At 38.6% G+C, this 25,854-nt stretch overlaps 1 protein-coding gene across 1 annotated transcript in view; it reads left to right on the top strand.

Annotated features, from left to right (window-relative positions):
* The window catches only part of LOC122793186 (glutamate receptor ionotropic, NMDA 3A-like), a 167,934-nt gene that overhangs the window by 88,422 nt on the left and 53,658 nt on the right, over positions 1 to 25,854 (top strand). The window contains exons 3-4 of the mRNA XM_044061009.1: positions 1,155 to 1,319; positions 16,135 to 16,208. Coding sequence (XP_043916944.1) covers positions 1,155 to 1,319; positions 16,135 to 16,208 — 239 coding nt within the window. The remainder of the gene's footprint in view (positions 1 to 1,154; positions 1,320 to 16,134; positions 16,209 to 25,854) is intronic.

Raw genomic sequence — 25,854 nt, 5'->3', positions numbered from 1 at the left:
ATGCCTGGGAGAAATAAACCAGCAATAAAAGAATTCTGCAAAATGACAGAAAGTGCATTATGTTTAGTCATAAATGAACCTTGAATTATATAAAACATCCATATTATAAGTCAACGATGTTTTGACCAGAATTATACTGGCATGTTTTTATTATTCTTGGAGGAATGGATTGCATACTTTATATCGCTCTTTTACAAAGCCAGTATCTCCAATGCGGTGATATTAATAGTTACCTTCCGTGATCTGTTCAAAACAGATACCTTGACATAATTCTTCAAAACTGCCTTGCTCGATCATGACTGACTTAACAAGTACAGCTATTACTTCTGCAGACAACACAGGGCACATTTTGTTCCCTAAACAAAAAATAAAAATGTGAATTGACTTTAGCATTGTACAGGAATAAATGAAGTATATACATTCATTAGCTGCAGGAAGAAGAAACTGCCTTTTGAAGAAATAGAAAAGAAGACAGAAACCAATGCTTGTCATTTTTTTCCTTAGCCAGATTATTTATGTCATTGCTTAAATTTCAAAGTTTGTGATCTCATGAAAAAGTTTGTGCTAAGTAATTTCTCTTACTATACCATGTTTATGAAATATATTTTCAGTTAACACAAATATATACTCACAAAAAAAAAAAAAATATATATATATATATATATGTACACACACATACACACACACACACACGTGTTTACATTCATAAAAAGACATTTGCAGTAATGTATTTGCAAGACTTGCTCTCAGTGTAAGTGAGAACTTACACTCAGAGCAGGTCTTTCAGAATCAGGGCATCCAAAGTCCATCTTCAATGGGGAAAAATGGAGTTGATGCCAATGTTGATACAATATGGAGAGAATCCATAATTATGCAAAATAATAATCCTACAATACAGCTGAAGTGTAAAGAAAAAGTATTAATGTAAATTTAAAATATGTACATAGTAACCTTCAGAAAAATCTCACAATTCATGGTTTCACTTCTAAATCAAATATGCCACATTCATTAATTCATTCATGACAGATTAAGGATAAAATAGAGAAGTAATTGTATCTTAAAATAATGAAAATTAACTGTATTATTGGGTTGTCTATTGACTGCTAATGAAAACTCTTAAAAATTGCTTGATTTTAATGCTTTCTTTGTTTCAGACACTGCAAATGGGAATAAAGCACTTTTCAGGTCTGTTTGTAATGCTGAGCATTGGAGTCGGGGTTTCACTTCTAACAACACTTGGAGAACACATTGTTTATAGGCTAGTGCTGCCAAGAATTAAAACAAAGCCAAGACTAAAATACTGGCTCCATACTAGCCAGGTAGGTCAAAATGTTCCTTATATTTGCATACAGCAATTTAAATACTGCCTGGTAGTATGGAAATGTTGACAGCTAATATGGAATCACTGAGAAGCGAGCAAAGCAATGTTGTTAATACAGATTATTTCTCTTTTGCAACTCCAGCTGTACTGGTAGTGTGGTTATATCATGAAGAAATGATGTGGCATTCCTTTCTCTGCTGTGATGTTATGAAATGTTACTCACATATTTTGTACTTTCTAAGTCAGCAGTTTAAGAAACAAAAGATAAGTTGCTATTTATATACTAAGAGCAATTGGATGCTTGGGTGTTGCAGATATAGACATATTTTACTAAGGCTATACATTAGTATAACTTTAATTCTGTATTGGGTGCCATGGTGGTGCAGCAGTTAGCGTTGTCACCTCACAGCAAGAGGTTCTCCAGTTCGATCCTCGGCTTGGGTGCCTTCTGTGCAGAGTCTGCATTTCCTCCCTGTGGTTGTGTGGGTTTCCTTCGGGTGCTCCGGTTTCCTCCCACATCCCAAAGACATGCTGTAGGTGGATTGGACACTCAAAATTTGGCCCTAGGTGTGAGTGTGTGTGCCTTCCGTGGAAGGTTGGGCGCCAGGCTGGCAACTCAACACCATAAAACTCTACTGCCAATCATGAGCAGACAGGTGATCCGCTGTGGTGACCCCTAACTAGGAAAAGCTGAAAGAAGAAGAAGATATATAATGGACTTCTCCCCCACTTCCACACAATTCCATCTAGAATGCAGTAATATTGTAAAGGGTGTTGACCTTTTGGCAATATGGATTGTGCTGTGAACAGTCAGGTGAATGCAGTTAGAATTAATGAATGACAGTTAAGTGAGTTCAGATGTTTATGGAGGAGGGTTGTTGAAGAAAATAAACCGATGTGAGGTGTTTTGTAAGTGGGAGAATATGGAGTCAGAGGTGTTATCTCCTTTTTAACATGTTACAAATTGTATAGATATACAAGTAAACACATTTCAAAACTGTGAGATAGAAAGTTGAAGACCAAAGTGACTACAGGTAGATAGGAATGTGGTGGCATGACTAGCTTTTTGACTTGAATTTTAAATTAGAAATGTACATGACTTTTAACAAATAGAAGTTATTCCTAATTTATTTCAATAACAACTTTTATGGGAATTGTGTATTTAAACGATAGGTATTGCTTGCTTCAGTAGTTTATACATGATGGATACAATAAGACAGAGGAGTTTAGCAAATCACTTGGACTGGAATTATAAGAAGGAAATGTTGTATCGTCTTTCATTCTTTGTCCTGGACACTTTAGTGTGTTTATTTGAGAAGTTGTATAGTTAGTAATGGAAGTCAAAGGGGATATAGAGTCAGTAAGGGCAACACAATATAAAATAGAGCTGTTTTGCTGTTGTTTTAAGTGTTTTAAAACATAATTTATTCTGACTTGAGAAAAGTGGAAATGGACATGCAGATAAGACATCTTGAAGCTGACAAGAGAATGAAACAGCCTGAGGTGCAAATAGGGAGAAGGAGCACCAGCACAAATGGGATTTCAGTACTTTTTGCCAGAGATACATGAGACGCAGGAGTGAAAGCCCAAGGTCAGTAATAACCTGTTTCCTCACCACAAAGAGGAAAATAACTTTAACAGGTATTTGAATGCGTGTGCAGTCAGCATCAAACTGATCAGAGGCAATGTGTGAGGTTTTTAGCCTGTCTGCATCTAGGCATAGCTCTCCATGTTTTAAGTAAAATGTCTGATGATGACAGTGTTCGCTATTTAAAGGTTAAATTCTGCTTATTCTAATATTCTAAACTTACTTCAGAAGCTATTAAGATAAACTTTAGTGAAAATAGAAGAAAATGAAAAGACAAAGTCCGTGATTTTATTTCAAGAATAAGTACCAATTTTAATATATAGATGAGTATTTGTCAGGGTGCTATTTTGAGTGTTGAGAGACCATATAACAAAGAAGCATGCACCCAGTACTTTGCTTAAATGCACAGGAATCAGGAGTCCATCACTATTGAGTAAATGGGCAAAAAGGGGGATCTGTAGCTGGCTAGCACAAGAAGAGTTTACCCAACATTACTCTTGGTTATAAGGGCAATGGTGCAGCCTAAATATACACTGCAGCTTCTATGGGCAAAGGTGGAAACCACTGATTCCAGGACCTGTCAAGGCATTGAAGTTAAATATTTATTATGGGCAGTGTAACCAGCTAATCGATGTACAGTCCAAATGCTCACAGAGACAGGTGTGAATAAAGGCCACATAAGGGAACTAGCAGAGGTAACACCATGGTAGTTCTAGATTGTCTTGAAACTATAGCTACCCCAAAATTCACAGCTGTGCCTATTCTGTCCTGGTAGAGGGTAAATAAACTACTGCAAAGAGGGATACTGCATCAGACAAAACAATGGTTAAGCCTGCATTTACTAGATGGCACATTCCATGCCCGGATAGTTCACTACAATTAAGACCATGGGGAGAGCATACTTTTTTCAGATACCATTTGCCATGGTTTTACATGGACTGGAAAGGTGGGGCAGAGAGACAAATAGGCATTCTAATAAGTCATGACTTTGATGACACAGTACCTTGTATACAAGCAATTACATGCAATCAGGCATGGAGAACATCACCTGGGGAAGGCATGGAGGAGACCCAGCTAATGACCATACTTCCAAAAGAGGCTGAAGAGCAAAAAATAGAAATGGCATGGTAGAGATATTACTGCATGTCCAGGAACAGTAAGATACTCACCCTGCGGACTTCTGTCTTGCAAAATGTGTGGGTGTGTAATAATACTTGTACTATATACCATACAGCACCTTCATACATACATGCATATATATCTATATATATATCTATATATGCATATTTTATATATTTATCTATCTATATTTTATATATATATATATATATATATATATATATATATATATAGGGTGTATATTACATAGTCGAAGTTTAATAACTTCAAACACGGAATGTTCGAACCATCCTGTTTGAAGTTAAAAAATTTTGACTATGAATAAAAAACAAAAAAAAGAAAAGAAAACAAAATAAACTGTTGTAAGCAGGGGGACAAGCCCCCGTGCACACCACACCCCTCACTACTTAAATATACCAACTCCGAGATCGCACCACATTGAACAAAACGGAAACCTCTCCTTACAGAGATTTCCGTTGAAACGCTCGAACTTCTGCAAATTCAAACTTATGGTCTCGACCATATGAGGGTCGAACTTGCAGAAGTTCGACTATCTGATACGAACCCATATATATATATATATATATATATATATATATATATATATATATATATATATATATATATATATATATATATATATATATAAATATATATATATATATATATATATAGAGAGAGAGAAAGAGAGAGATAAATACATGTGCACACAAACGCATATATATATATATATATATATATAGACACACACGTATATATATATATATATATATATATATATATATATATATATAATCTATATATATCTATATATATATATATATATATATATATATATAGACACACACACACACACACACACACACACACACACACACATATATATATATATATATATATATATATATATATATATATAGACACACACACACACACACACATATATATATATATATATATATATATATATATATATTGACACACACACAGACACATATATGTGTATTGCAACAGTGCAAAGGATTAAGTTTATCTGCTAACAAGCTTCATCCTGCAGTCCAGGTTTTGATTCCCTCAGTCTCCATTTGTGTACAGTGTGCTTCTGAGCAAGAATGATAACCAGAGAGCCACACCAGGCTAAGTCTGAAAATCCCATTTATCAAATGCGAATCAATAAATACACACACACACACACCTAGACTGCATTAACATGAGCAGCACTCAGTGTGCTCTTTGAATGAGTGGCTCACAGGGCTGCTTTTGACTCTTCATTCCACCACTTGTTGCACATCAAGTACCAGCTGACACTCATGAGATTCAGAAACAGATAACTATCTGCTTTTGAGTTATCTGTTCGGTTGGTGTACAACTCATACTATACCTTGTGTGCAGTGTGGACAGGAATCCGACTGTAGCCTATTTGTAGTTGAAAGTCTAATATAAGCACTAGGTAGCCTATCTACCACAAGAGGAGTGGCCTCTGGCCCAGAAATTGTAGTTTATTGGCCGTTTGGGCAGTTTTTTCCATCTCTTTCAATTTTCAGGTTTAAAAGCCTACATTTGCACTTATTTCCTGCCTTTACTGTAACTAGTCTAGTCCAGATACAGATTTGCTGTATCCTGGATTATTTGCAAGCTTCTGAGCCCCCCAAGCCGTTCTGTGTTGCAGGGAAGCCTTCTAGCTTGTCAGCGTTAGTGGTAAGCACTAGGTAGCCTATATACCACAAGAGGAGTGGTTTCTGGACTAGAAATTGTAGTTTATTGGCTGTTTGGGCAGTTTTTTCCATCTCTTTCAACTTTCTGGTTTAAAAGCCCATATTTGCGCTTGTTTCCCACCTTTCCTTTAACTAGTCTAGTCCAGATACAGATTTGCTGTATCCAGGACTGTATGTAAGCTTCTGAGCCCCCCAAGCCTTTATGTGTTAGAGGGAAGCCTTCTAGCTTATCAGTGGTAGTGGTACGCACTAGGTAGCCTATCTACCACAAGAGGAGTGGTTTCTGGCCCAGAAATTGTAGTTTATTGGCTGTCTGGGCAGTTTTTCCATCTCATTTAACTTTCTGGTTTAAAAGCTCGCATTTGCACTTGTTTCTCACCTTTTCTGTAACTAGTCTAGTCCAGATACAGATTTGCTGTATCCAGGACTGTTTGTAAGCTCCTGAGCAGTACCAAAAAGTGTTCTCTTCAATTTTTCCCTTAGATCTGCTAGTTCTCTCCTCTCTGGCACATTTACTAGCTTATTAGTCTAGCACTTTACCAGACTTCTTGTAGCAATTATTGTAGCACACAAAAGTGCTACCAGCACTAAACGTTCTACAAGGAAACAGCTCCAGTACTTATTATTAATGCCCACCCCTTCAGGCATGTCTAAAGGTCAGTACCCTATGCTTTTTCCTATTAATCTGGTGAACTTCGGCATCCTGAGGCAATGCAGCAACTACCTCATGTACACTGACAACCCTCTCCTCTTGCCTCCCAACACTCAGACTTGCGAGAAATGCACTTATATATCCAAACTGGAAGCCACGCACTCTCCAGTCAAGACCAAAATAGCTGGTCAAGAGGAGAAGGTCAACATTTGCACCACACCACATGGAACACATAGCCCTCCAGAACACACACCAGCACTGCCTTCACATAAAAACACAAACCACACACCCACCTTTATGGAGGCTCTCAATAAAAATCTACCCGAACAACAGAGACCTCCAAGGCAGAAGCACACTCAACCACCACAACACAACATTAATCACGAGACACATAACTCTCCTAAATAGTGTGCCACTCAACCAAAGCCCCTAAGGCAAAACAGCATGCCCAACACACTAGTCATAGGTGACTTGATAGTGAGGCACACTGATGTCCCACTCACTAGGTTGAATAAGGAGAAAGTAACAGTCAGCTGCCTGTCAGGGGCCGGGATCTGCCACATAACACACGCACTCTGGTCCCTCAACAACAGGTACAAATTTGACTCTATCATTGTACATGTGAGTGTGAATGACTTCAGATGTACCTCCCTGGACTACATGAAAAGAGACATGGAGGAGCTCTCGGATTATGTAGTCCAAGCGGGTTTAACCCTATCTCTGAGAAGCCTCCTACCTTCACCAAGAATGATACCACAGTACAAGCAGAAAATTATTGATTTCAACAAACTGGCTAAGTTTCTGGTGTCATTCTAAGGGGATCCAGTATCTGTCTACCTGAGATGACATGACTGACAGACCTCGATGCTTTGCAAGAGATGGCCTGCATCTGTCACCCCTGGGCTTCTGGATACTGGCCAAGGCTCTTCCCACCCCTATAGTGCCTTTTTTAGGCAGTGTTCCAAAGACCAAATTGCCACCGTAACAGCTAAAAACAAATGCAATCTGAGGGTCATGCTGCTCAATGCTAGAAATCTAAATCTCAAAATGCACTCGCTCAAAGCACTCCTTAGAATGGAGAACATTGACATTTGTGCTGTAACAGAGACCTGGTTCAAGGCAGCAGAAAGCATCCTTGCACTACCATGCTTTAACTCATTCCACACCTTTTGGCCCCAGAACATAGACCAAAGCTCCAAAGGCAGTGGTGTTTCTATATTCATAAAGGATGTGCATACCTCCAGACTGTTAGTCCAACATAACGCATCAGATATACTTCAGGTGCAGCTAACATTGGGTAAGACAGCAATTCAGGTCATAGCTTGCTATAGGTCTCCAACCATGTCCCAAGACTCACACTCCATGTTCCTAAGCACCCTGGAGAATATTAGGGTCCAGCCTAACACACTGATACTGGGTGACTTCAACTACCCCTCCATTAACTGGCAAAACTACTCATGTATCAATACACTTGCCCAACATTTCTTGGAATTCATTAATTCCAATGCCCTGGACCAGCTCATTCTTACCCCCACTAGAGGTAACAACATCCTTGACTTGGTCATTACTAACATGGGCGACCGTTGCTCTACACCAATAGTCAACTCCTCCCTGGTTAGATCCGAACACAAACTAATCATCTTGGAAATCCACCCCACCCCCACCCCCCCGTAAAGGTAACCACCATGAACAACTTCTCCAAAGTTAACTTTGGGCTCCTAAAAACAGAGGTGGCTAACTTCACGACACCCATGTAAATGGAGAATAGTTGCATGACCGCTGAATCATACACCAGTGCACTGTGTGAATAAGTACACAAATGCATGGATCTCGCCATACCCAATAGAACCAACACACTCTCCTCCAAAAAAAAAGAAGCCAATCTGGTGGTCCCCTGCCATAAACAAACTCTACAACAGAAGGAAGAAACTGATATGAAATAAGGTGAACTCCCAAGACTGGAAAAACTCCCTTATCAGCCTCAACAAAAAGTTGAGATCCCTCATCAAATCCTTCAAAGCTAGCTATGAAAACAGAATTGCATCAGATAGTAAAGACAACCACAAGGCCTTCTATAGTTATCTAAAGAATCACCACAGCAATACCCAGATTTGCTCTGAGCTACTGCACAATGGTACCTCCTCTACTGAGATAGCAGATATTGCCAATATACTGGCTGACAGATTCAGTGCCAACTTTACCCCTCTCTCCCCCACCAAAGGATAAATCACACCACCAGTAGACTTCCAGGCACCCAGTATTACTGCTGCACAGGTTACAACAGCACTGTCCAAGGCCAAGAATACAGCTTCTATGGGACCTGACAATATCCCTGGCTGTGTTCTACATGAACTACAGATTGAACTGCCACCTCACCTATGTGCCCTGTTCAATCACAGCCTCACCTCTGGCTTTGTCCCTACCAAATGGTGCACTGCTACAATCATCCCTCTCCACAAAGGAGGAGTAACTACAGACCTGGGAACTATCGCCCCATTAGCCTGACAAGTCTGATATGCAAAGCTATGAAATGCCTCATCATGGACCTAATAAACAAGGATATAGGAAATCTCCAAACCCTGGATCCCACACAGTTTGGTTTTGTGAAGGGTAGATCATGCCTGCTCAACCTGGTTGACTTCTTTGAGTCAGTCACCAGAGCTGTGGATGAAGGCAAGGTGGTGCATACAGCCTACCTTGATCTGGCCAAGGCCTTTGATATCATTCCCCACTCAGGAATCGTAGAAAAACTCACTAAGCTAGGCATCAACCCCTATATCACTCGGTGGATTACAAACTGGCTCACAGATAGAACCCACAGTGTGAAAGTACCTGCTCCAAGTCAAACTGCCAACCATTCACAAGTGGAGTCCCACAGGGTTCGGTCCTGGGTCCTCTCCTGTTTAGTATCTACTTCTCTGAAGTCCAGGCCAACACAAAGGGACTCTGGCTGACAAAGTTCGTAGACGATTGCAAGTTGGGAGTTATTATTAACTCCCCAAGTGATGTTGGCATCTTACAGAAAGGCCTCACTGAGACCAACGACTGGTGTCAGAACCATGGCCTTAAGCTCAATGCCAAAAAATGTGTCGTCATCCCCTTTGGGAAAAACCCTGTTCCCAAGAATTACCACATCGATGGTAGTCCACTGAACACTGAAGGCGTTATAAGAGATCTGGGAACACAGGTTGATAGCAACCTCTCTTTTGACCACCACATTGCCACTGTGGTCAGAAAGTCCTTCTATGTGGCACATTTCATTACTAGGGGGTTTGCATCCAGGAAGAAAGAGGTCATTATCTCCCTCTACTCTTTCCTCATTAGGCCAGTCATTAAGTACAGTGCCTCATTTGGCATGTACCTCACTAGACACCTGCAACAACTGGAAAGGCCACAAAAGTACCTCACAAAGAGGATCCTAGGCCTTAAACACTTGTCCTATATGGACAGACTCAAAAGACTCTAACTATTCTCTGTCTCATATCGCCTACTTAGAGACTATCTCTGCTTGACTTACAAAGCCATGTCTGACCCAGCTCTGTTATAGCAATAACCCACGCCTGGGTGTGGGTAATGCTGGATTTACCCACGGTTGGTGTGGTTTGGTCATGAGGGTGAAGCCTGAGTGGCCAAACAAAGCCAACCGTGGGTAAATCCAGCATTACCCACACCCAGAAGTGGGTTATTGCTGTTATACAATGACATTATTTAGGAAAAAAAATAATTACTTTTCTTAAATAATGGCATTGTATAATGCCTCCTTGCTGCCCTTCCACAGCTGTCTGGTATTCTGTGGCAATTCTGATGTACTGCGCATGCATATGCCTATGCAGTACATCAGAGCTGTGGGCAAAAGCAACGGAGAAAGAAAGATCTCCATTGCTTTCTACAAACTGTTTCGCTATGTTAAATGGGTTTAACATAGTGAGACAGCTTTAAAAAAAAGCAACGGAGAATCTCCATTGCTTATTTTAAAGCTGTCTTGCTATGTTAAACCCATTTAACATAGCGAGACAGTTTTGAAAAAAGGAACGGAGAAAGCAAGATCTCCGTTGCTTTTTACAAACCGTTTCACTATGTTAAATGGGTTTAACATAGCGAGACAGTGTTGCTGTAAGAGTTATAGTAATGGAAAAAGTCCGGGCAACTGGACCTTTTTCCATTACTATAATTCGGATTTACAACGTGCACGCTGACCAATCAGCGTGCACGTTTTTGAATATTAATGGGGGGTCATTGTATAATAGAAATGTTACATTTAAAGAAATCCCGATCCCTCCGCACCACACACTACAGAGACCTCAACCTCATTACCACAATCAACAGAACAAGCTGGAGTGACAGGTTCATAACCCAGAGACTGCCCATGCTGTGGAATATACATACATGTATATTCCCATACATGTCAAACAGAGCACCTCACTGGCCCTCTTCAAGAGAAATCTTGATGAGTGGATGGGAAATAGAAAATTCACCCCTGGGATCACTTCAGTGGCTCTACTCGACAGAGGCACTGGGAACTAAGGTTGGGTGGCACGATGCCAGGGTAATATTATGGGCTAGGCTTGTAAAGGCTCCAGGGCCATTAGCCTAGTGCACACCAATGAGCCTATGAACCTATAAACTATAAGGTATTTTGTTTCTGTGAGAAGAAATTATATTTTGTTCATTCTAGTTTATTAAAGTGTGTGTGTGTGTGTGTGTGTGTGTGTGTGTGTGTGTGTGTGTGTGTGTGTGTGTGTGTGTAAGACAGAGACAGAAATAATGTGAGTGTAAATTGTATGACTTTTGAGCTTTTACCTTCTAAATGCTAAACTCAGATGGCTTTTAAACTTTATTTCATTTATGCTTGCATTCATTCATCTTTTGGCAACAATAGTTGAGTTAAAAGACCTTTATAGAATAACAAAGCTTTCAGGTTAAGAAACCCTTTCTCAATGCATTACAACAGGTAGATAAAAAACGCCCACATATATACATTGAAAAACAATCATGTGACCTGCAGCCACCATCACATGATCTTTAAAATCATTTAACATTTTACTGATATTCATAAAACAATGTTCATCTGAAAAACATATATAAAATAGCTAAAAAATTTTGTTAGAAAATTTTAATATATTAACACATAGGTAAATAATATTTAAAAATATATTATTAATTTATATTATTAATTTATTTTAATCTAGTTTGCTGTATTTTGTTTAGAATGGGTTTTAAAGATACTGTAGCATTTAAACCAGGGGGTGTGTCTGCTGAAAGTCTAACTATCCATTCATACTCCCTTAGATCCAGTGAATTAGATAAGTCACCTCCCCTGGATGGTGTTTTGACCTGATCTATAACCTGAAACTTAAAACAGTGTCTACTATCTCTAGATGCAATATGTTTAAATAATGCATTGTTCTCATTAGAATGTCTAATGTTAGATTTATGTTCAGTTATGCGCTCTTTAAGTTTTCTCGTGGTTTTTCCCACATAGAAACATGGGCAAGCTTGACATGTTGCTATATATACCACATGATTAGTTGTACAAGTAGCATAACCATGATATTTATATTCACATGATTGTTTTTCAATGTATATATGTGGGTGTTTTTTATCTACCTGTTGTAATGCATTGAGAAAGGGTTTCTTAACCTGAAAGCTTTGTTATTCTATAAAGGTCTTTTAACTCAACTATTGTTGCCTTGGATTTCTACGAACATTTGTTTTTAGTGCTTTTGCTTCATTGTATTTTCATTTTGCACTAAGTTGGGTCTTGTTACAGCCTGTTACAGCCTACTGCAGCCAACTATGGAACATCAGAATCGGCTAAAAACTTTATTTGAAAAGGAAGTTAATCCGCTTTTGAAATTAACGGTCAGTGCCATACCACCAGCAACAAAGGAAAGTGGCACTACTATTAATATGTTGGAGTTTGAACGACACATACAGACACTCGAGAGGAAAGTGGGTGCCTACAAGCGTCTGCAATGGCAGCGCTTTAGCTTCGATGCCTATATGGAACAGGGCATAGCCCCTCGAGGGCTAAGAATCACAAAAATGCCTTTTTACGGGAACACATACCCGGAATTACTTAAGCAGTGGCAATCTTTAAATCTACAGTTAAGTAAAGAATACATGCTTTTAATGAATAAATTCTTTATAGACATTGAAAAAGAATTGAAAGAAGAAATTATTTCGAAAGAAGACGAATTGTTAGCCATGCCAGGCTTTTCTAATGTGCAATCAGTATATAACTCCATGATGGATAGACTGAGTGCACTTGACGACCGTTTGGAGGTCGTGAAAAAAAGAAAATTGCTCCGTGATATATCCGATTACCAAATGGGTAACATTTTCTCCTGGCCGAAGAAGGAGACATCTGTAAACTCTAGATCAAATGGAAATGTACAACTGAATAGAACTATTGATAAGCCATTGCATTCGGCAACACGAACATCGGCAACTTTATCCTTAGACTCTTTGGATATGTTTCCTGAACTAGTAACTGCACCTTTAAATTCACCGGTGACTGAAGGACACCATCCTCCTATTGAAGTGGATACTGCCTTGAAGCGGAACATGTCATCATTAGCTGACGAGGGGGCGTCAAGTTCGGAAAAAGTTGTGGAAGACATTCACGCAGTGACAGCGATTGATAATCAGGCAAACCACAATGTATTAGCATCACAAAAAACTTTGACTAGCTATTTTACTAAACCGTTCCAATTACAACATGCGGAGCGTGTAAAAGAGAGAGAAAAAAGAACCGGAGATAGATCTACATCGAGAGGGAGAACAAATACGAGGAACAACAATCTACATGTGGACTTGAAACGTAAAAACGATAGTCCAAAAAAATCATACAAAGTAGCCAGAAGATAATGGCAGGCATCATCAATTTATCAACATTCACGCTGAATACGGAGCATGTTACTCTATTAAATAAGGGACTGGGTTTCATACCCACACGAGCGGATGATATGGTGAATATACTAACTGATTTAAAACTTTTCATTAGATCCATAGCGCTCAAGTTAATTTTTAAAACTGATAATTATGATGCTAGTATATGTAAGAGACGTAGCATATTTATGCCAAGTTACCCACCAATTCTAACGGCATTTCATAATTTATGTGAGATAGATATTAGAAAGCTTTATGCTAATAAGGGATATAATAAATCTTTTAATATCACTTATGCTGAATATTTAGCACTGAATGAACTTAAGGATAACACAAATATCATCATTAAGGCAGCTGATAAAGGTGGTGCTATAGTCATCATGGATGAATGTATGTATAAGCAGTCAGTAATGTTGCTATTAGAAGATGAAATCACATTTAAACAGATAACACCCTTAGATATCAAAAAATGCATAAGTTATGTAAATATGTGCATCTATGAGCTTCAATTATCAGGAGATATAACACTAGAACTATTCCATTTTTTTACAGTTCCTTGCCCCGTAGTTCCACAACTATATGGGGTTCCCAAGGTGCATAAATATGTAGATAAGCCACCTATGAGGCCGATTGTATCCGGCAAAGGCTGGATCACAGAGCCGATATCCTTATATTTACAGAAACAACTACAACCACTACTAACTAATTGCAAGACAGTATTGAAGGACACAGTAGATTTTTTGGAAAAATTAAGAAAATGTTATACTGATCTTAAGAGTATAGATTTCAACATTAATGATATACATATGGTTGTCATGGATATTACCTCATTATTCACGGTCATTCCAAATGAGTTTGGGATAGATTCTATTAGAGATTTCTTGATACAATGTTCTAACTTTACAACTAGACATATAGAAAATGTGTGTATGCTAATAGATGTAGTGTTGAAAAACAACATATTTTTGTTTGATACTAATATATATCTACAACAAAATGGCGTAGCAATGGGCACGCCTGTGGCAAATACATATGCCAACCTTGTTCTCTACCAATGGGAGAAGGAGAACATAGGAGATGGGGAACGATTCTTGAATGATAATGTGGTGTTTTATCAGAGGTTTGTGGACGATTGTTTCCTCCTATGGAAAGGAAGCTTATTTGAATTATCAAGTTACATTTCTATCCTGAATAATTCTACCAATTTTTTAAAGTTCAAGATAGAAGTATCAGATACATATATTAACTTCCTAGACGTAGCAATTAAGAAACATAATAATGAAATTAATACATCTATATTTAAGAAGGATGTAGCAACGGGTAGATACCTGCATGCAAGTAGTATGCATGCACCCCATGTCTTCAGGGGCATTGTAAAGGCCCAAATGGCTAGAGCCAGTAGGCTAAATTCAGAACATGATATATTTGGACAACAAATGCACGACATATATGAAGAGTTTAAGGGTAGTGGATATCCTATAAACTTATTAGCAAGTATTAAAGAACATGTAACTACCCAAAGGGAGGAATTATATAAACCTATTTTCAATAAGATACCCATAACAACGGACACCATGGAAGTGAATGTGCCAAATACAAATAATTTGAGATTTATAACATCATTCAATTCTATGTCACAGAATATTAATAAAATAATATCCAAATATTGGAAGGTATTATTGGCACAAGATGATATAAAATCAATAATTGGGGACAGACCTTATTTTAGCTATAGGAATATGCGAACATTGAAAAGCATACTTTGTTATAAAGATTTCAACAATATAAAACCTGGTCTGAATACAATGACAAAGACAGTTACATATGCCTGCTGTAATTGCAGTAGTTGTAATGACATATTAAAAAGTGGTGATTCTACTTTTTACTCAAATATATTTAAGCATCCTATTTCTGGCAGAGAATATAAATATCATGGTTATGCTACTTGTACAACTAATCATGTGGTATATATAGCAACATGTCAAGCTTGCCCATGTTTCTATGTGGGAAAAACCACGAGAAAACTTAAAGAGCGCATAACTGAACATAAATCTAACATTAGACATTCTAATGAGAACAATGCATTATTTAAACATATTGCATCTAGAGATAGTAGACACTGTTTTAAGTTTCAGGTTATAGATCAGGTCAAAACACCATCCAGGGGAGGTGACTTATCTAATTCACTGGATCTAAGGGAGTATGAATGGATAGTTAGACTTTCAGCAGACACACCCCCTGGTTTAAATGCTACAGTATCTTTAAAACCCATTCTAAACAAAATACAGCAAACTAGATTAAAATAAATTAATAATATAAATTAATAATATATTTTTAAATATTATTTACCTATGTGTTAATATATTAAAATTTTCTAACAAAATTTTTTAGCTATTTTATATATGTTTTTCAGATGAACATTGTTTTATGAATATCAGTAAAATGTTAAATGATTTTAAAGATCATGTGATGGTGGCTGCAGGTCACATGATTGTTTTTCAATGTATATATGTGGGCGTTTTTTATCTACCTGTTGTAATGCATTGAGAAAGGGTTTCTTAACCTGAAAGCTTTGTTATTCTATAAAGGTCTTTTAACTCAACTATTGTTGCCTTGGATTTCTACGAACATTTGTTTTTAGTGCTTTTGCTTCATTCATTCATCTTTTGTCATTGCCTGTTACACTGGGCTCATACAGTAACCATTCCAAAGAATGTATGTTACAGTTTTCACCTGCATGCAGACTGTACGATCTTGGAACATCCTTTTGGATGCCTACAGTACATGTCTAAATTTGAGATGTTAATAGCTATTTGCTTTATTAAAATGCTTATTTTTGTTTCTCTAGAGACTGCACTGTGCATTAAATGCATCTTTCATTGAAGACAGATATCAGAACAAGACAAAGCATACTGAAAAGAGGTACGACTATCAGACTTGTTAGTTTGCATGGAAGACTGTGTAATTTTACTGAACATACCTGGAAAATGGCACTGAGCCTATTGAGCTTAAATGTTGTTAGCAGTGACTCAGTCATCTTCCATCTCAGTGTACAGAATATGCTGGTCAAAGCATTGTTATCCACACTGCATACCTCAGTAACTATATTTCCAGCAGAAAAAAATCTTTCATATCATGGTAGGTAGATACATGTCTGATTTTATTGATTTCTTAGTACTACAGGCTGTATAGTTGCATGTCCCCATAAATTCCCTTGCTTCTAGCTATACCATTTAACTACTATCATACACAGCTTGTCAGAATATTGAGTGCATTTAGCATTTTAAATAGAACTACTGTTTTAATTTTTTCATATCTCCTAGGTAATTGTCGTTCCCCTCCATATTCTAAAACACTCATTAACTGCATTCTTCATTTTATTGTGATGGAATTCTTAATTTTGTCTAAATGTTTGTAGTCATTCAATAGTGCTGAATAGTCTTAGTGCATAAAATGAATTGCTTATCTCTAGATCAGTACATAATAAAAAATCTTAAGAAAATGATTAACTGACAGAGTAAAACCCATGAGCATGTGAATCAACATTAATTGCAGATTTTGGCAATTAGTGCCACATCAGCATAACCAATATAGCATCAAATTAACAACACATTGGATTCATATTCATTCAAAATCTAAGCAAGAAAATCTGCAGTCCTAACATCTGCATGATTAAAAGGAAAGCACAGATATGCAGGTGTTGCCTCAGAACTTGAAAGCAGTCACTTTTTTAAGAAAAGTTTTATTGATTTAACATATATACAATATATACATAGAAAGGAAGAAATTCAATATCACATACTATTCTGTTATACAGAGTTAGGAATACATTGAATCATCATGGTAATATTATACAATTTACACATTAATAGTTTTGGTATTTCAGTAGCAGCATTTCAAGGTTTTCCCAATCATTAAAAGTCTTAGTATGATTTGTAGATCTTATTCTAAATACTTCTTTTTCAGTTTTACATAGCATTGCTCTTAAATTAAAAAATTCTGTTAATGTAGGAACTGAGTTTGATTTTCAGTTGAAAGCAGTCACTTTAAATATTGTATTCAAATGCAGGTTGGTAAATGAGCATTGAATATGGATCTGGCTCAGTAAATGCATTTCATAGTTTTGGTTGGGATGGTATTATAACCATGTATACAGCCACTGTACTTCTAGAATATGGCCATGAAAATCATAATAGCATTGACACTGTTAGAATGATAGCCATGAGCAGCACGGTCATTACAAGAACTGACCACCAGCAGTACTGTGAGTGGCACTAGTGCTAACAGGACTTTTAGATAATGTTAACACACAGAAAGGACATTTAAGCTCCCATTACATCATAGGAAGTTACTAGGCTATTGGCCATGAGGCCCTTATAGGCCTAACCAAGAGTTTAGCCCATGTTTAGACAAGTCAGCACCCAAAGCCCCTGTCCACCAGGAACATAGGTGGAATCCCATGGGAGTATTTTCTGTTTCCCATCCAGTTATTCAGGTTGCACTTAAAAAGGTATAATAAGGTACTCTGCTTGACATGGAGAGGGAGTCTATTCCACAGATGGGGAAGTCTCTGGGATACAAATCTGTCCTGCCAACAAGTCCTATTGAGGTCACAGACCAGGTTGTGGTCACGCGTGCAGGTTATTCAAATGGAGCTTGACTTACAGATATGCAGCAGTCTCATCAAGGCGGGGTCTGAGATTGCTTTGTATGCCAGACAGAGGTCACCTCTGAGGAATCTGTATGAAACTTTGTAGAGGGACACGACATTTACTCTATCTGTGTAGGATAGATGTTTGAGGCCCTGGATTCTCCTGGTGAGGAACCTCTGTGTTCTCTCCAGCTGCTGCATGTGCTTTGAAGGGTACATGCTGAATGGGGCATTGTACTCAATAATTGGCCTTATAAGGAAGAATACAGGGATGTTATGACCGTCTTGTCCCTGGATGAAACACCCTTACTTATGAGGTGAGCCATGTATAAAGCTTTCCATACAATGGAAGCCACATGGTTGTCAAAAGTCAGGTTGCTATCAACCTGGGTGCCCAAATCCCTCACACCTGATTGCATGTTTAGGACATTGTTACTAATGTGATAATATGTGGGAATGTCACTCTCCCCAAAGGAGATGATGATGCATTCAGCTTGAGGCCATGTTTCTAGCACTAGTCATTTGTTTGGGTGAGACCCTCTTGGAGGACGTCCACATCACTTGGGGAACTGATGACCATGACCAGCTTGCAGTCATCTGCAAACTTGGTCAGCCATAGCCCACTGGTTTTGGCCTGCACCTCAGAGTTGTATATCCTGAATAACAGAGGCCCCTACAGGTCTACTACTTGAGGCAGCTTCCCCTATTTTGATTAGGTGGGTTCTATCAGTGAGACAGTTTGCTACCCATCTGTTAACATATGTTCCCACCTGTCTATCTAGCCAGCTTTGTTAAAATTGGCATTCTGAGACAAGTTAGCAATTGTTTCATGATTACTGAGAGCCACCTACTATTTAAACTGACATACTGTGTGAGTCATGTAGTTATTGGAGGCAAAGCTCTAACACAAAGTCTCCACAAAAAAAAAAAAGTGGTCCATCCAACACCACACTATAACAATCATAAATAGCTCAGACCAGACACATAAATCACTACAAGCTGAGACTCTTATAAGCAACTTAACAAAATCACTGAGTCTTCCTAAGTGTAATCCAAGAAATAATTACCATCAGCTACCTATACTGACTCATAAATACATAGCACAGACAGCACCTTCCGTTAAATACGTGGGTATGAACCACATTGATTAAATTCAAAAGCCCATAAGGCAAACCTCTACACAGCCTAATATCCCAGTCATAAGTGATTCCATGGAGAGGCACACAGATGTACAACTCACCAGACTGTGCAAGGATAGGCTCATGGTCACTTGCCTATCAGATTCCAGGATTTGCCACATCACACATGCAGTACAAGTACACCTATTATGCAGTCATTGTACACCTGGGTGTAAATGACTTAAGACATACCTCCCAGGACTATACAAAGACAGACATGTTGGAGCTCTTGGAATGTGTATCTGAGGTGTGTATGAAACTATCCTTGTGCAGTATTTTACCATCACCAAGAATGATACTACGATATGGACAAAAGATAATCAGCTTCAACAGCTGGATAGCTTCTGGTGTCGTTCAGAGAGAGTACAATACACACACACACACACACACACACACATATATATATATATATATATATATATATATATATATATATATATATATATATGGGACTAGGACTCTTGCACGAATGCACTTTTTACCGAATTGCGAATGGGTGGGCATACTTACGCGAAAATGCTTTTCACCAAAGCAGCATTTTTGCATAAATATGCCTGTTGTGCCAGTCGTACTATGGTGCGGATAAGGGAAAATTCACTTTTCCCCACTGTAGTGCAATCTCAGAGTGAGAATATTAAAGTGGGGGTGGTGTGGGGGTGCAGGGGGGCTTGCCCCTGCGTAAAAGTAGATTCAATGATTCAATGTTTTGTTTTTTTAACATACTTTAGCGAAAGGTCTTTTTGGGTGAAAGGGCTTTCATTAAAATGTGTTTGGTGATAGTGGATTCGGACTGTTGAACTTTCATTCAACAGTCCTAAATCCACATATATATATATATATATATATATATATATATATATAGATCCCCTTCAGAAGCTCGAAGTTTCAAAACTTCAAACTTCAAAAGGCTGAGACCATAAGATCAAAGTTTTGAAGCTTCGAGCATTTTGAATGGAGTTCGCCATACAGAGCAGAATGGAATATTTACCATTTTCCTCACTGTAATGTGATCTTGGAGTTGGTATAGGGTCATAGGTTAGTACTAAGCTAACTGCCCTGGTGAGCCATTTTAAGCCTAGCCAGTTATCCCTTGTGAGACTCAAACCCTGCACCTTGTGCTTGTAAGGCAAACACCTTAACCATTAGGCCACCCTCCCTTTATTTAATTAGCAGGGGGTGTGGGCATGTGGGGGGTCCAGGGGGCTTGCCCCCTACAAAAATGTAAAAAAAATGTTTTTGTTTTTATTTTATTTTTTTAATTAGGTGATCTAGGTTTCAAAACTTTGATCTTATGGTCTAAACCATTTGAAGTTTGAAGTTTTGAAACTTAGAGTTTCTGAAGTATGTATGTATATATATATATATATATATATATATATATATATATATATATATATATAAAAGATGGTAGACAGTACCAACCAACTGCTTTGTCACAGATGCCTGCACCTCTACCCCAAGTCATCAGTACATTGGCCAAAACCTTGTCCGCCCCATACTGCCTTTTTAGGCAATGTCAGTCTTCTAAAGCTTTCAACATAAACAGAATCCAGATTGCATTAAGGTATCACTATCTAATGCTGGGAGCTTAAACAAAAAACTACACACACTGCAGGCCCTACTTACCCTTGAAAATGTTGATATATGCATCATCACAGAGACCTGGTTCAAGACTAGTGAAAGCACTCCATCATTTCAAAGCTTCAGTCTCTATCATTCACACTGGCCCACTGCATTAGATAAATGCACTAAATGCAGAAGTATCTCTATATTCTCAAAAAAATATATATCGCCTACAACCTTTGTAGACAAGATAATGACCTGAAACTCCTCCATATCCAACTTAACATTCTCAAAATCTCTTTTCACTTCATAGCTACATACAAGATGAAACGTATGCCTCCCCTTATCCCATATCTCCTACCTAACCTCCTACCTAAGCAGTATGGAGTCCCTCTGCATTAAGCCAAACACCATTCTCATACAAGACTTCATCTATCCCTCCGTAAACTGGAAGATTTATACATCCTCAAACATGTACAGTACTGTATGCCCAGAGATTTGTGAACTTTGTCAGTGCAAACTCTCTGGACTAGTAAGTCTGCACCTCAAACAAAGGGTGATAAAATCCTGGACTTGGTCCTTACCAATATGGGACAGCTCTGGGCCCCACCAATTGTAACCTTCTCCCTGGACAGATTGGACCAGAAGCCAGTCACATTCCTCATAAGAGTGAAACTTGAAACTTCCTCCAACCCTTCATATTCGGGTTCCTATCAGCTGACCGAAGATGCAGGTTAGCGAATGCGACTTGGTCGAGCTGTAAATGCCGAAATGGGAAAATATCGAAGCGGCATGTAAGCGAATTCTTTCCCTGGGAAAAAATTCACTTAGGCTCTTCAGTAGTTTTCTGTTTTTGGCACTGTAGTGCGGTCTCGGAGTTGGTATATTTAAGTAGGGAGTGTGGGGGGCAAAGCCCCCCACTTAGTATCATGTATTAAAGTGTTTTTTTTTTTTGTTGTAACAGCAATTTTTTTCCCTTGGGAAAAAAAAAATCACTGCTCTGAGAGTTCTGTTTTGTAAGCTTTTGCTTACATGGGGTAGATTAATCGCCGTTCGCTAACCTAAGCGTTCGGTGATCTAATGTAGACCCTCATATTCAAAGGCTATGTGAAAGCTAATCTACTAAAAATGAACAATGATCTGGCTAAATTCAAACTCCCCGCCAGCATGGTGATTACACTACTTATCATTTATTGCCGTATTCTGTGCACATGTCTATAGCTGCATGGATGCAGTAGCCCCCCCAGAAATAAATATAACTCCAATTTCAAAAATAAATACCCCTGAGGTGGAACCGTAATATAACTAGGCTCTATATTAAAAGAAAAAACTCACTGGATGCAAATATAAATCTATAAAACTCTCTTGCTAAAATAAGCAAGAAATTCCTGATCCTATCAAATCAACCAAAGCCAGTTATGAGGGACAGTAGCTACCCAGGTGAAAGATAGCAACTGAACTTACTTTAACTATACTAGAAACCTCAGAAGCAATGTCCAGCACTGCACAAAACTCAGTAATAGTAAATTATATCATTTAATTGGACCCAGAGAACATAGCCAGTATACTGGTCAACAAATTCAGCTCTAACTTCACATCCATCTCCCCTCCAGTATTCTCAGATCAAATACCTGCATCTGCAACTCCCCCAGTCTCCCAAAACAAGATCTCAAGGCACTGTCTAAGGCCGAGAGCACTACTTCTATGCAGCTGGATAAATTACAGGGCTGCCAACAACGCAGTCAATAACCTGACTTGGCACATCCTTACAGACGCTGCAATTATAGACCATGTCAGAACTGATAAGTAGGAGATAGATAGCCTGCAGACTCAATGCAACCCATTTCAGATTTGTCTATGGCATGTCCTGCCTAGTTAACCTGGTCGATTTCTTCAAAAAAGGCACTGAAGCAATAAATGAGGGCAAATTAGTGCACACTGCATACCTGCATGTAACTTTGGCATTCAACTCCATTCCACACTCAGGCATTGTAGATAAACTCTTCTAGCTAAATGTTATCCCTGATATGACTCATTGGTTAGCAAACTGGCTCATAAATAGAACCCAGAAATTAAGGATGGGTGGCTGTACCTGCTCAAAAGATCTGTCACTAGCAGAGTGCCCCAAGAATTAGTCTATGGGCCACTCCTCTTTGATGTTTACTTCTCAGAGGTCAAAGCTAATGTTAAAGATTTATGACTGACCATGTATGCAGATGACTGCAAACTAGGTACTGTCATGAACTCGACAGAGAACACTATCATTCTAAGCAAATAGTTGGTGTCAAAACCATGGACTAAAACATATATCCAAGAAATGAATCATTGTATCCTTAGGCGGGCATGACTCTTCATGTAACCATCGCATTGGCAATCCCCCCCACACACACACAAAATGGAGCCCAGAGTTAGAGATCTAGGAACCTATGTTGACTGTGAGTTATTCTTAAATCACCACATATCTAGTATTATAAGGAAGTCCGTTTTCATTGCACAGTTTATATCTGAAGGTAGGGTGCCCAGATACAATAACAATTGTTCCACTGTACTCAACACTCAGTAAGCCGATCACTGGGTATAATGCCACTTTTGGTGTGTACCTGTCCAAATACTTGTCACAAGTGGAATGACCACAACACTTTCTCAGTACAAAAAAATCAAGGGCTTAAATCATCAAAATTATGCAGACCATCTCAGTGCCATGTCTCTCTTCTTGATATCATACAGACTATTGATCTATTAGGCAGCACAGTGGTGCAGTGGTTTGCGTTGTCACTTCACAGCAAGAGGTTCTCTGGTTCAATTCTTGTCTGGGGTGCCTTCTGTGCAGAGTCTGCATGTTGTCTCTGTGTTTGTATGGGTTTTCTGCGGGTGCTCCGGTTTCCTCCCATGTTACAAAGGTTCCCTATTATATGATTGAAGATGCATTCTTTCAAATGCATCTTGATCAAACTTGAAAGCACGAAATGGTAAAATACAGAAATGGCATATAAGTGAATTCTTTCCCTGGGAAACAAATTGCTTGGCTGCTTTCATTATTTTGCCATTTTTGTCACTGTAGTGCGATCTTGTAGTTGATATATTTAAGTAGGGGGAGTGTGGGTGGCACAGCACCCCACATCAAGGGGTGTGGGGGCGAAGCCCCCCACTTTATGTAATGTTTTAAAGTTTTTTTTTTTCTTTTTTGGAACAGCAATTTTTTTCCCTGGGAAAAAAAAGCACCATTCTAAGTGTTCAGGATTGTAAGCTTTCGCTTACATGGGGTCGATAAATCAGCGTTCGCTGTTTTAAGCGTTCACTGATTCAATATAGACCCATTACAAAGACATGTTTGAAATGTTTCTCCCCAGACCTCGGCTGAAAATTGGATTGTTCCAAGTCAGACTTTCCCAGTAAACAAATGTAAATAAATAAAATATTGAGATGCAACCTCTGGACTATGGAGCTACTAAAGAACCTGTTCTGTCAAGCCTGTTACATGTTTTCAAATACAATAAACACCTGCTCAAGGGACCTAAATCTTTTCTGCAAAATTAATAGAACATGCTGGAGGGATGAGTATGTATCTCAGAAAATTCAGCTTTTAGGGAACTGTCTTCCACTCCACATAATACACTGTACTTCTTACTCCAATGTAATAGAATTTAGATGAATGGATAACCAAAAATGTACCCCTAGTTTAGCACCACTGGTGTTTATAGGTGGGAGAAAAGTACAGTTGTATAAGTTAACTTTCCATAATAAGGATGCTTGAATAATTATTATTGCAATAGCCCTAGCTATATGGGTTATATCCTGCCAAATATATAAAGGCCCGCCAGTTTCCAAAGCTTTGAGGCACCTTCCACACGCCCAAACGGTGAGGCAACTTGAGCAGAGCAGAGCTGAATAAAAGACAAATTTATATGCCAAGCCCTTCAGATCTTTTCTGCCAACAAAGGGGGGGGGGACTGAGCCCTGAAAAGACAATGCTATAAAGAACAAAAATAAATAATCACACCCTGGCATAAACAACATATCAAAAAGCAAGGGGGTTGGAGGGAGGAAGTGGCTACTGCAGCACTGATCATTCTAACATCTATAGTTTTGGTAAGTTTACTTACACAACTGTACTATGTTCATTATAGTTATAACTGCCACAGTAGCCTTAGCTATATATTTAGATTACCCTAGCTTTCTACATTTAGGAGGTGAAAGGAGAAGGGTCCAGGAGCCCCTGGAGAGTGGTCCTAGCGAAGCTTGATATGGACCTAGAAAAGGAATCAAGCTTATATTGCTTTGTAAACATATGTACAGAGGACCAAGTAGCAGCTTCTACAATACTTGTAGAAGTCAACCCTTTCAAAAAGCCATAGATGAAGACAAGGCCCTGGTAGAGTTGGCCTTGACCCTGCCTGGAATAGTTTATCATGCTGAGTATAAAAAAAGGTAATAGCCTGAGACAACCATTTTGAAATATTCTGTTTTGCCACAGGTTGTCCCTTCCTCTTGCCTTCATAGGAAATGAGCAGTTGATCTGAAGATCTGAAAAATGTAGTTCTTCCAAGACAGTTCTGCCAAGATAGTACCTGAGCTGTCTGTGGTCATCCAAGGTACGGAGTATCCTTTCTTCTTCGTTCTTGTGTTCAGGAAAGAAAATGAGGAGATGGATACTTCGGCTTCAAGTAAACCTGGATACCACTTTATGCATAAAAAAGGATTAGTTCTCAAAAAAACCTTGTCCTTGTGGAAAATAAGGTGGGATTCACTCGTCATAAGAGCTTGCAACTCAGATACTCTTCTTGCAGAGGTCAGAACGATCGGTAAAACTGTCATCCATGTTAAGAACTTCAAAAGAGTAGTAAAGGCCACTGGCAGCAATACAGTTCCACAAAAAGGGGGTTTATTGTCCCAGAAAAAGACAAATGAAGTATGCGCTTTCGTCAGTAATCAGTAATCACCCTTACCAATAGAAGAGATCTGTTGTGAAGGGCCAGTTGGTGAGGGTGGCCCGCATGGTGTCTGATGATAAAGAATTTTGGGTTGAATGTCAAACATTGTGCGATATGTTCTTGAAATGAGCATACCCCCCACAATTACTGGATGAACTGGTGATTGAAGTGCAACATAAGAGGGTTAATGGTGTTTTTAGCCCTATTCTATCATCTAGACCCGACCTTAATGGTACATTGACGTT

This window comes from Protopterus annectens, chromosome 2.part0, assembly GCF_019279795.1.
Source record: "Protopterus annectens isolate FY-2018-M chromosome 2.part0, PAN1.0, whole genome shotgun sequence".
NCBI classification, from domain to species: domain Eukaryota; kingdom Metazoa; phylum Chordata; order Ceratodontiformes; family Protopteridae; genus Protopterus; species Protopterus annectens.
This window is presented reverse-complemented; position numbering and strand designations above follow the sequence as displayed.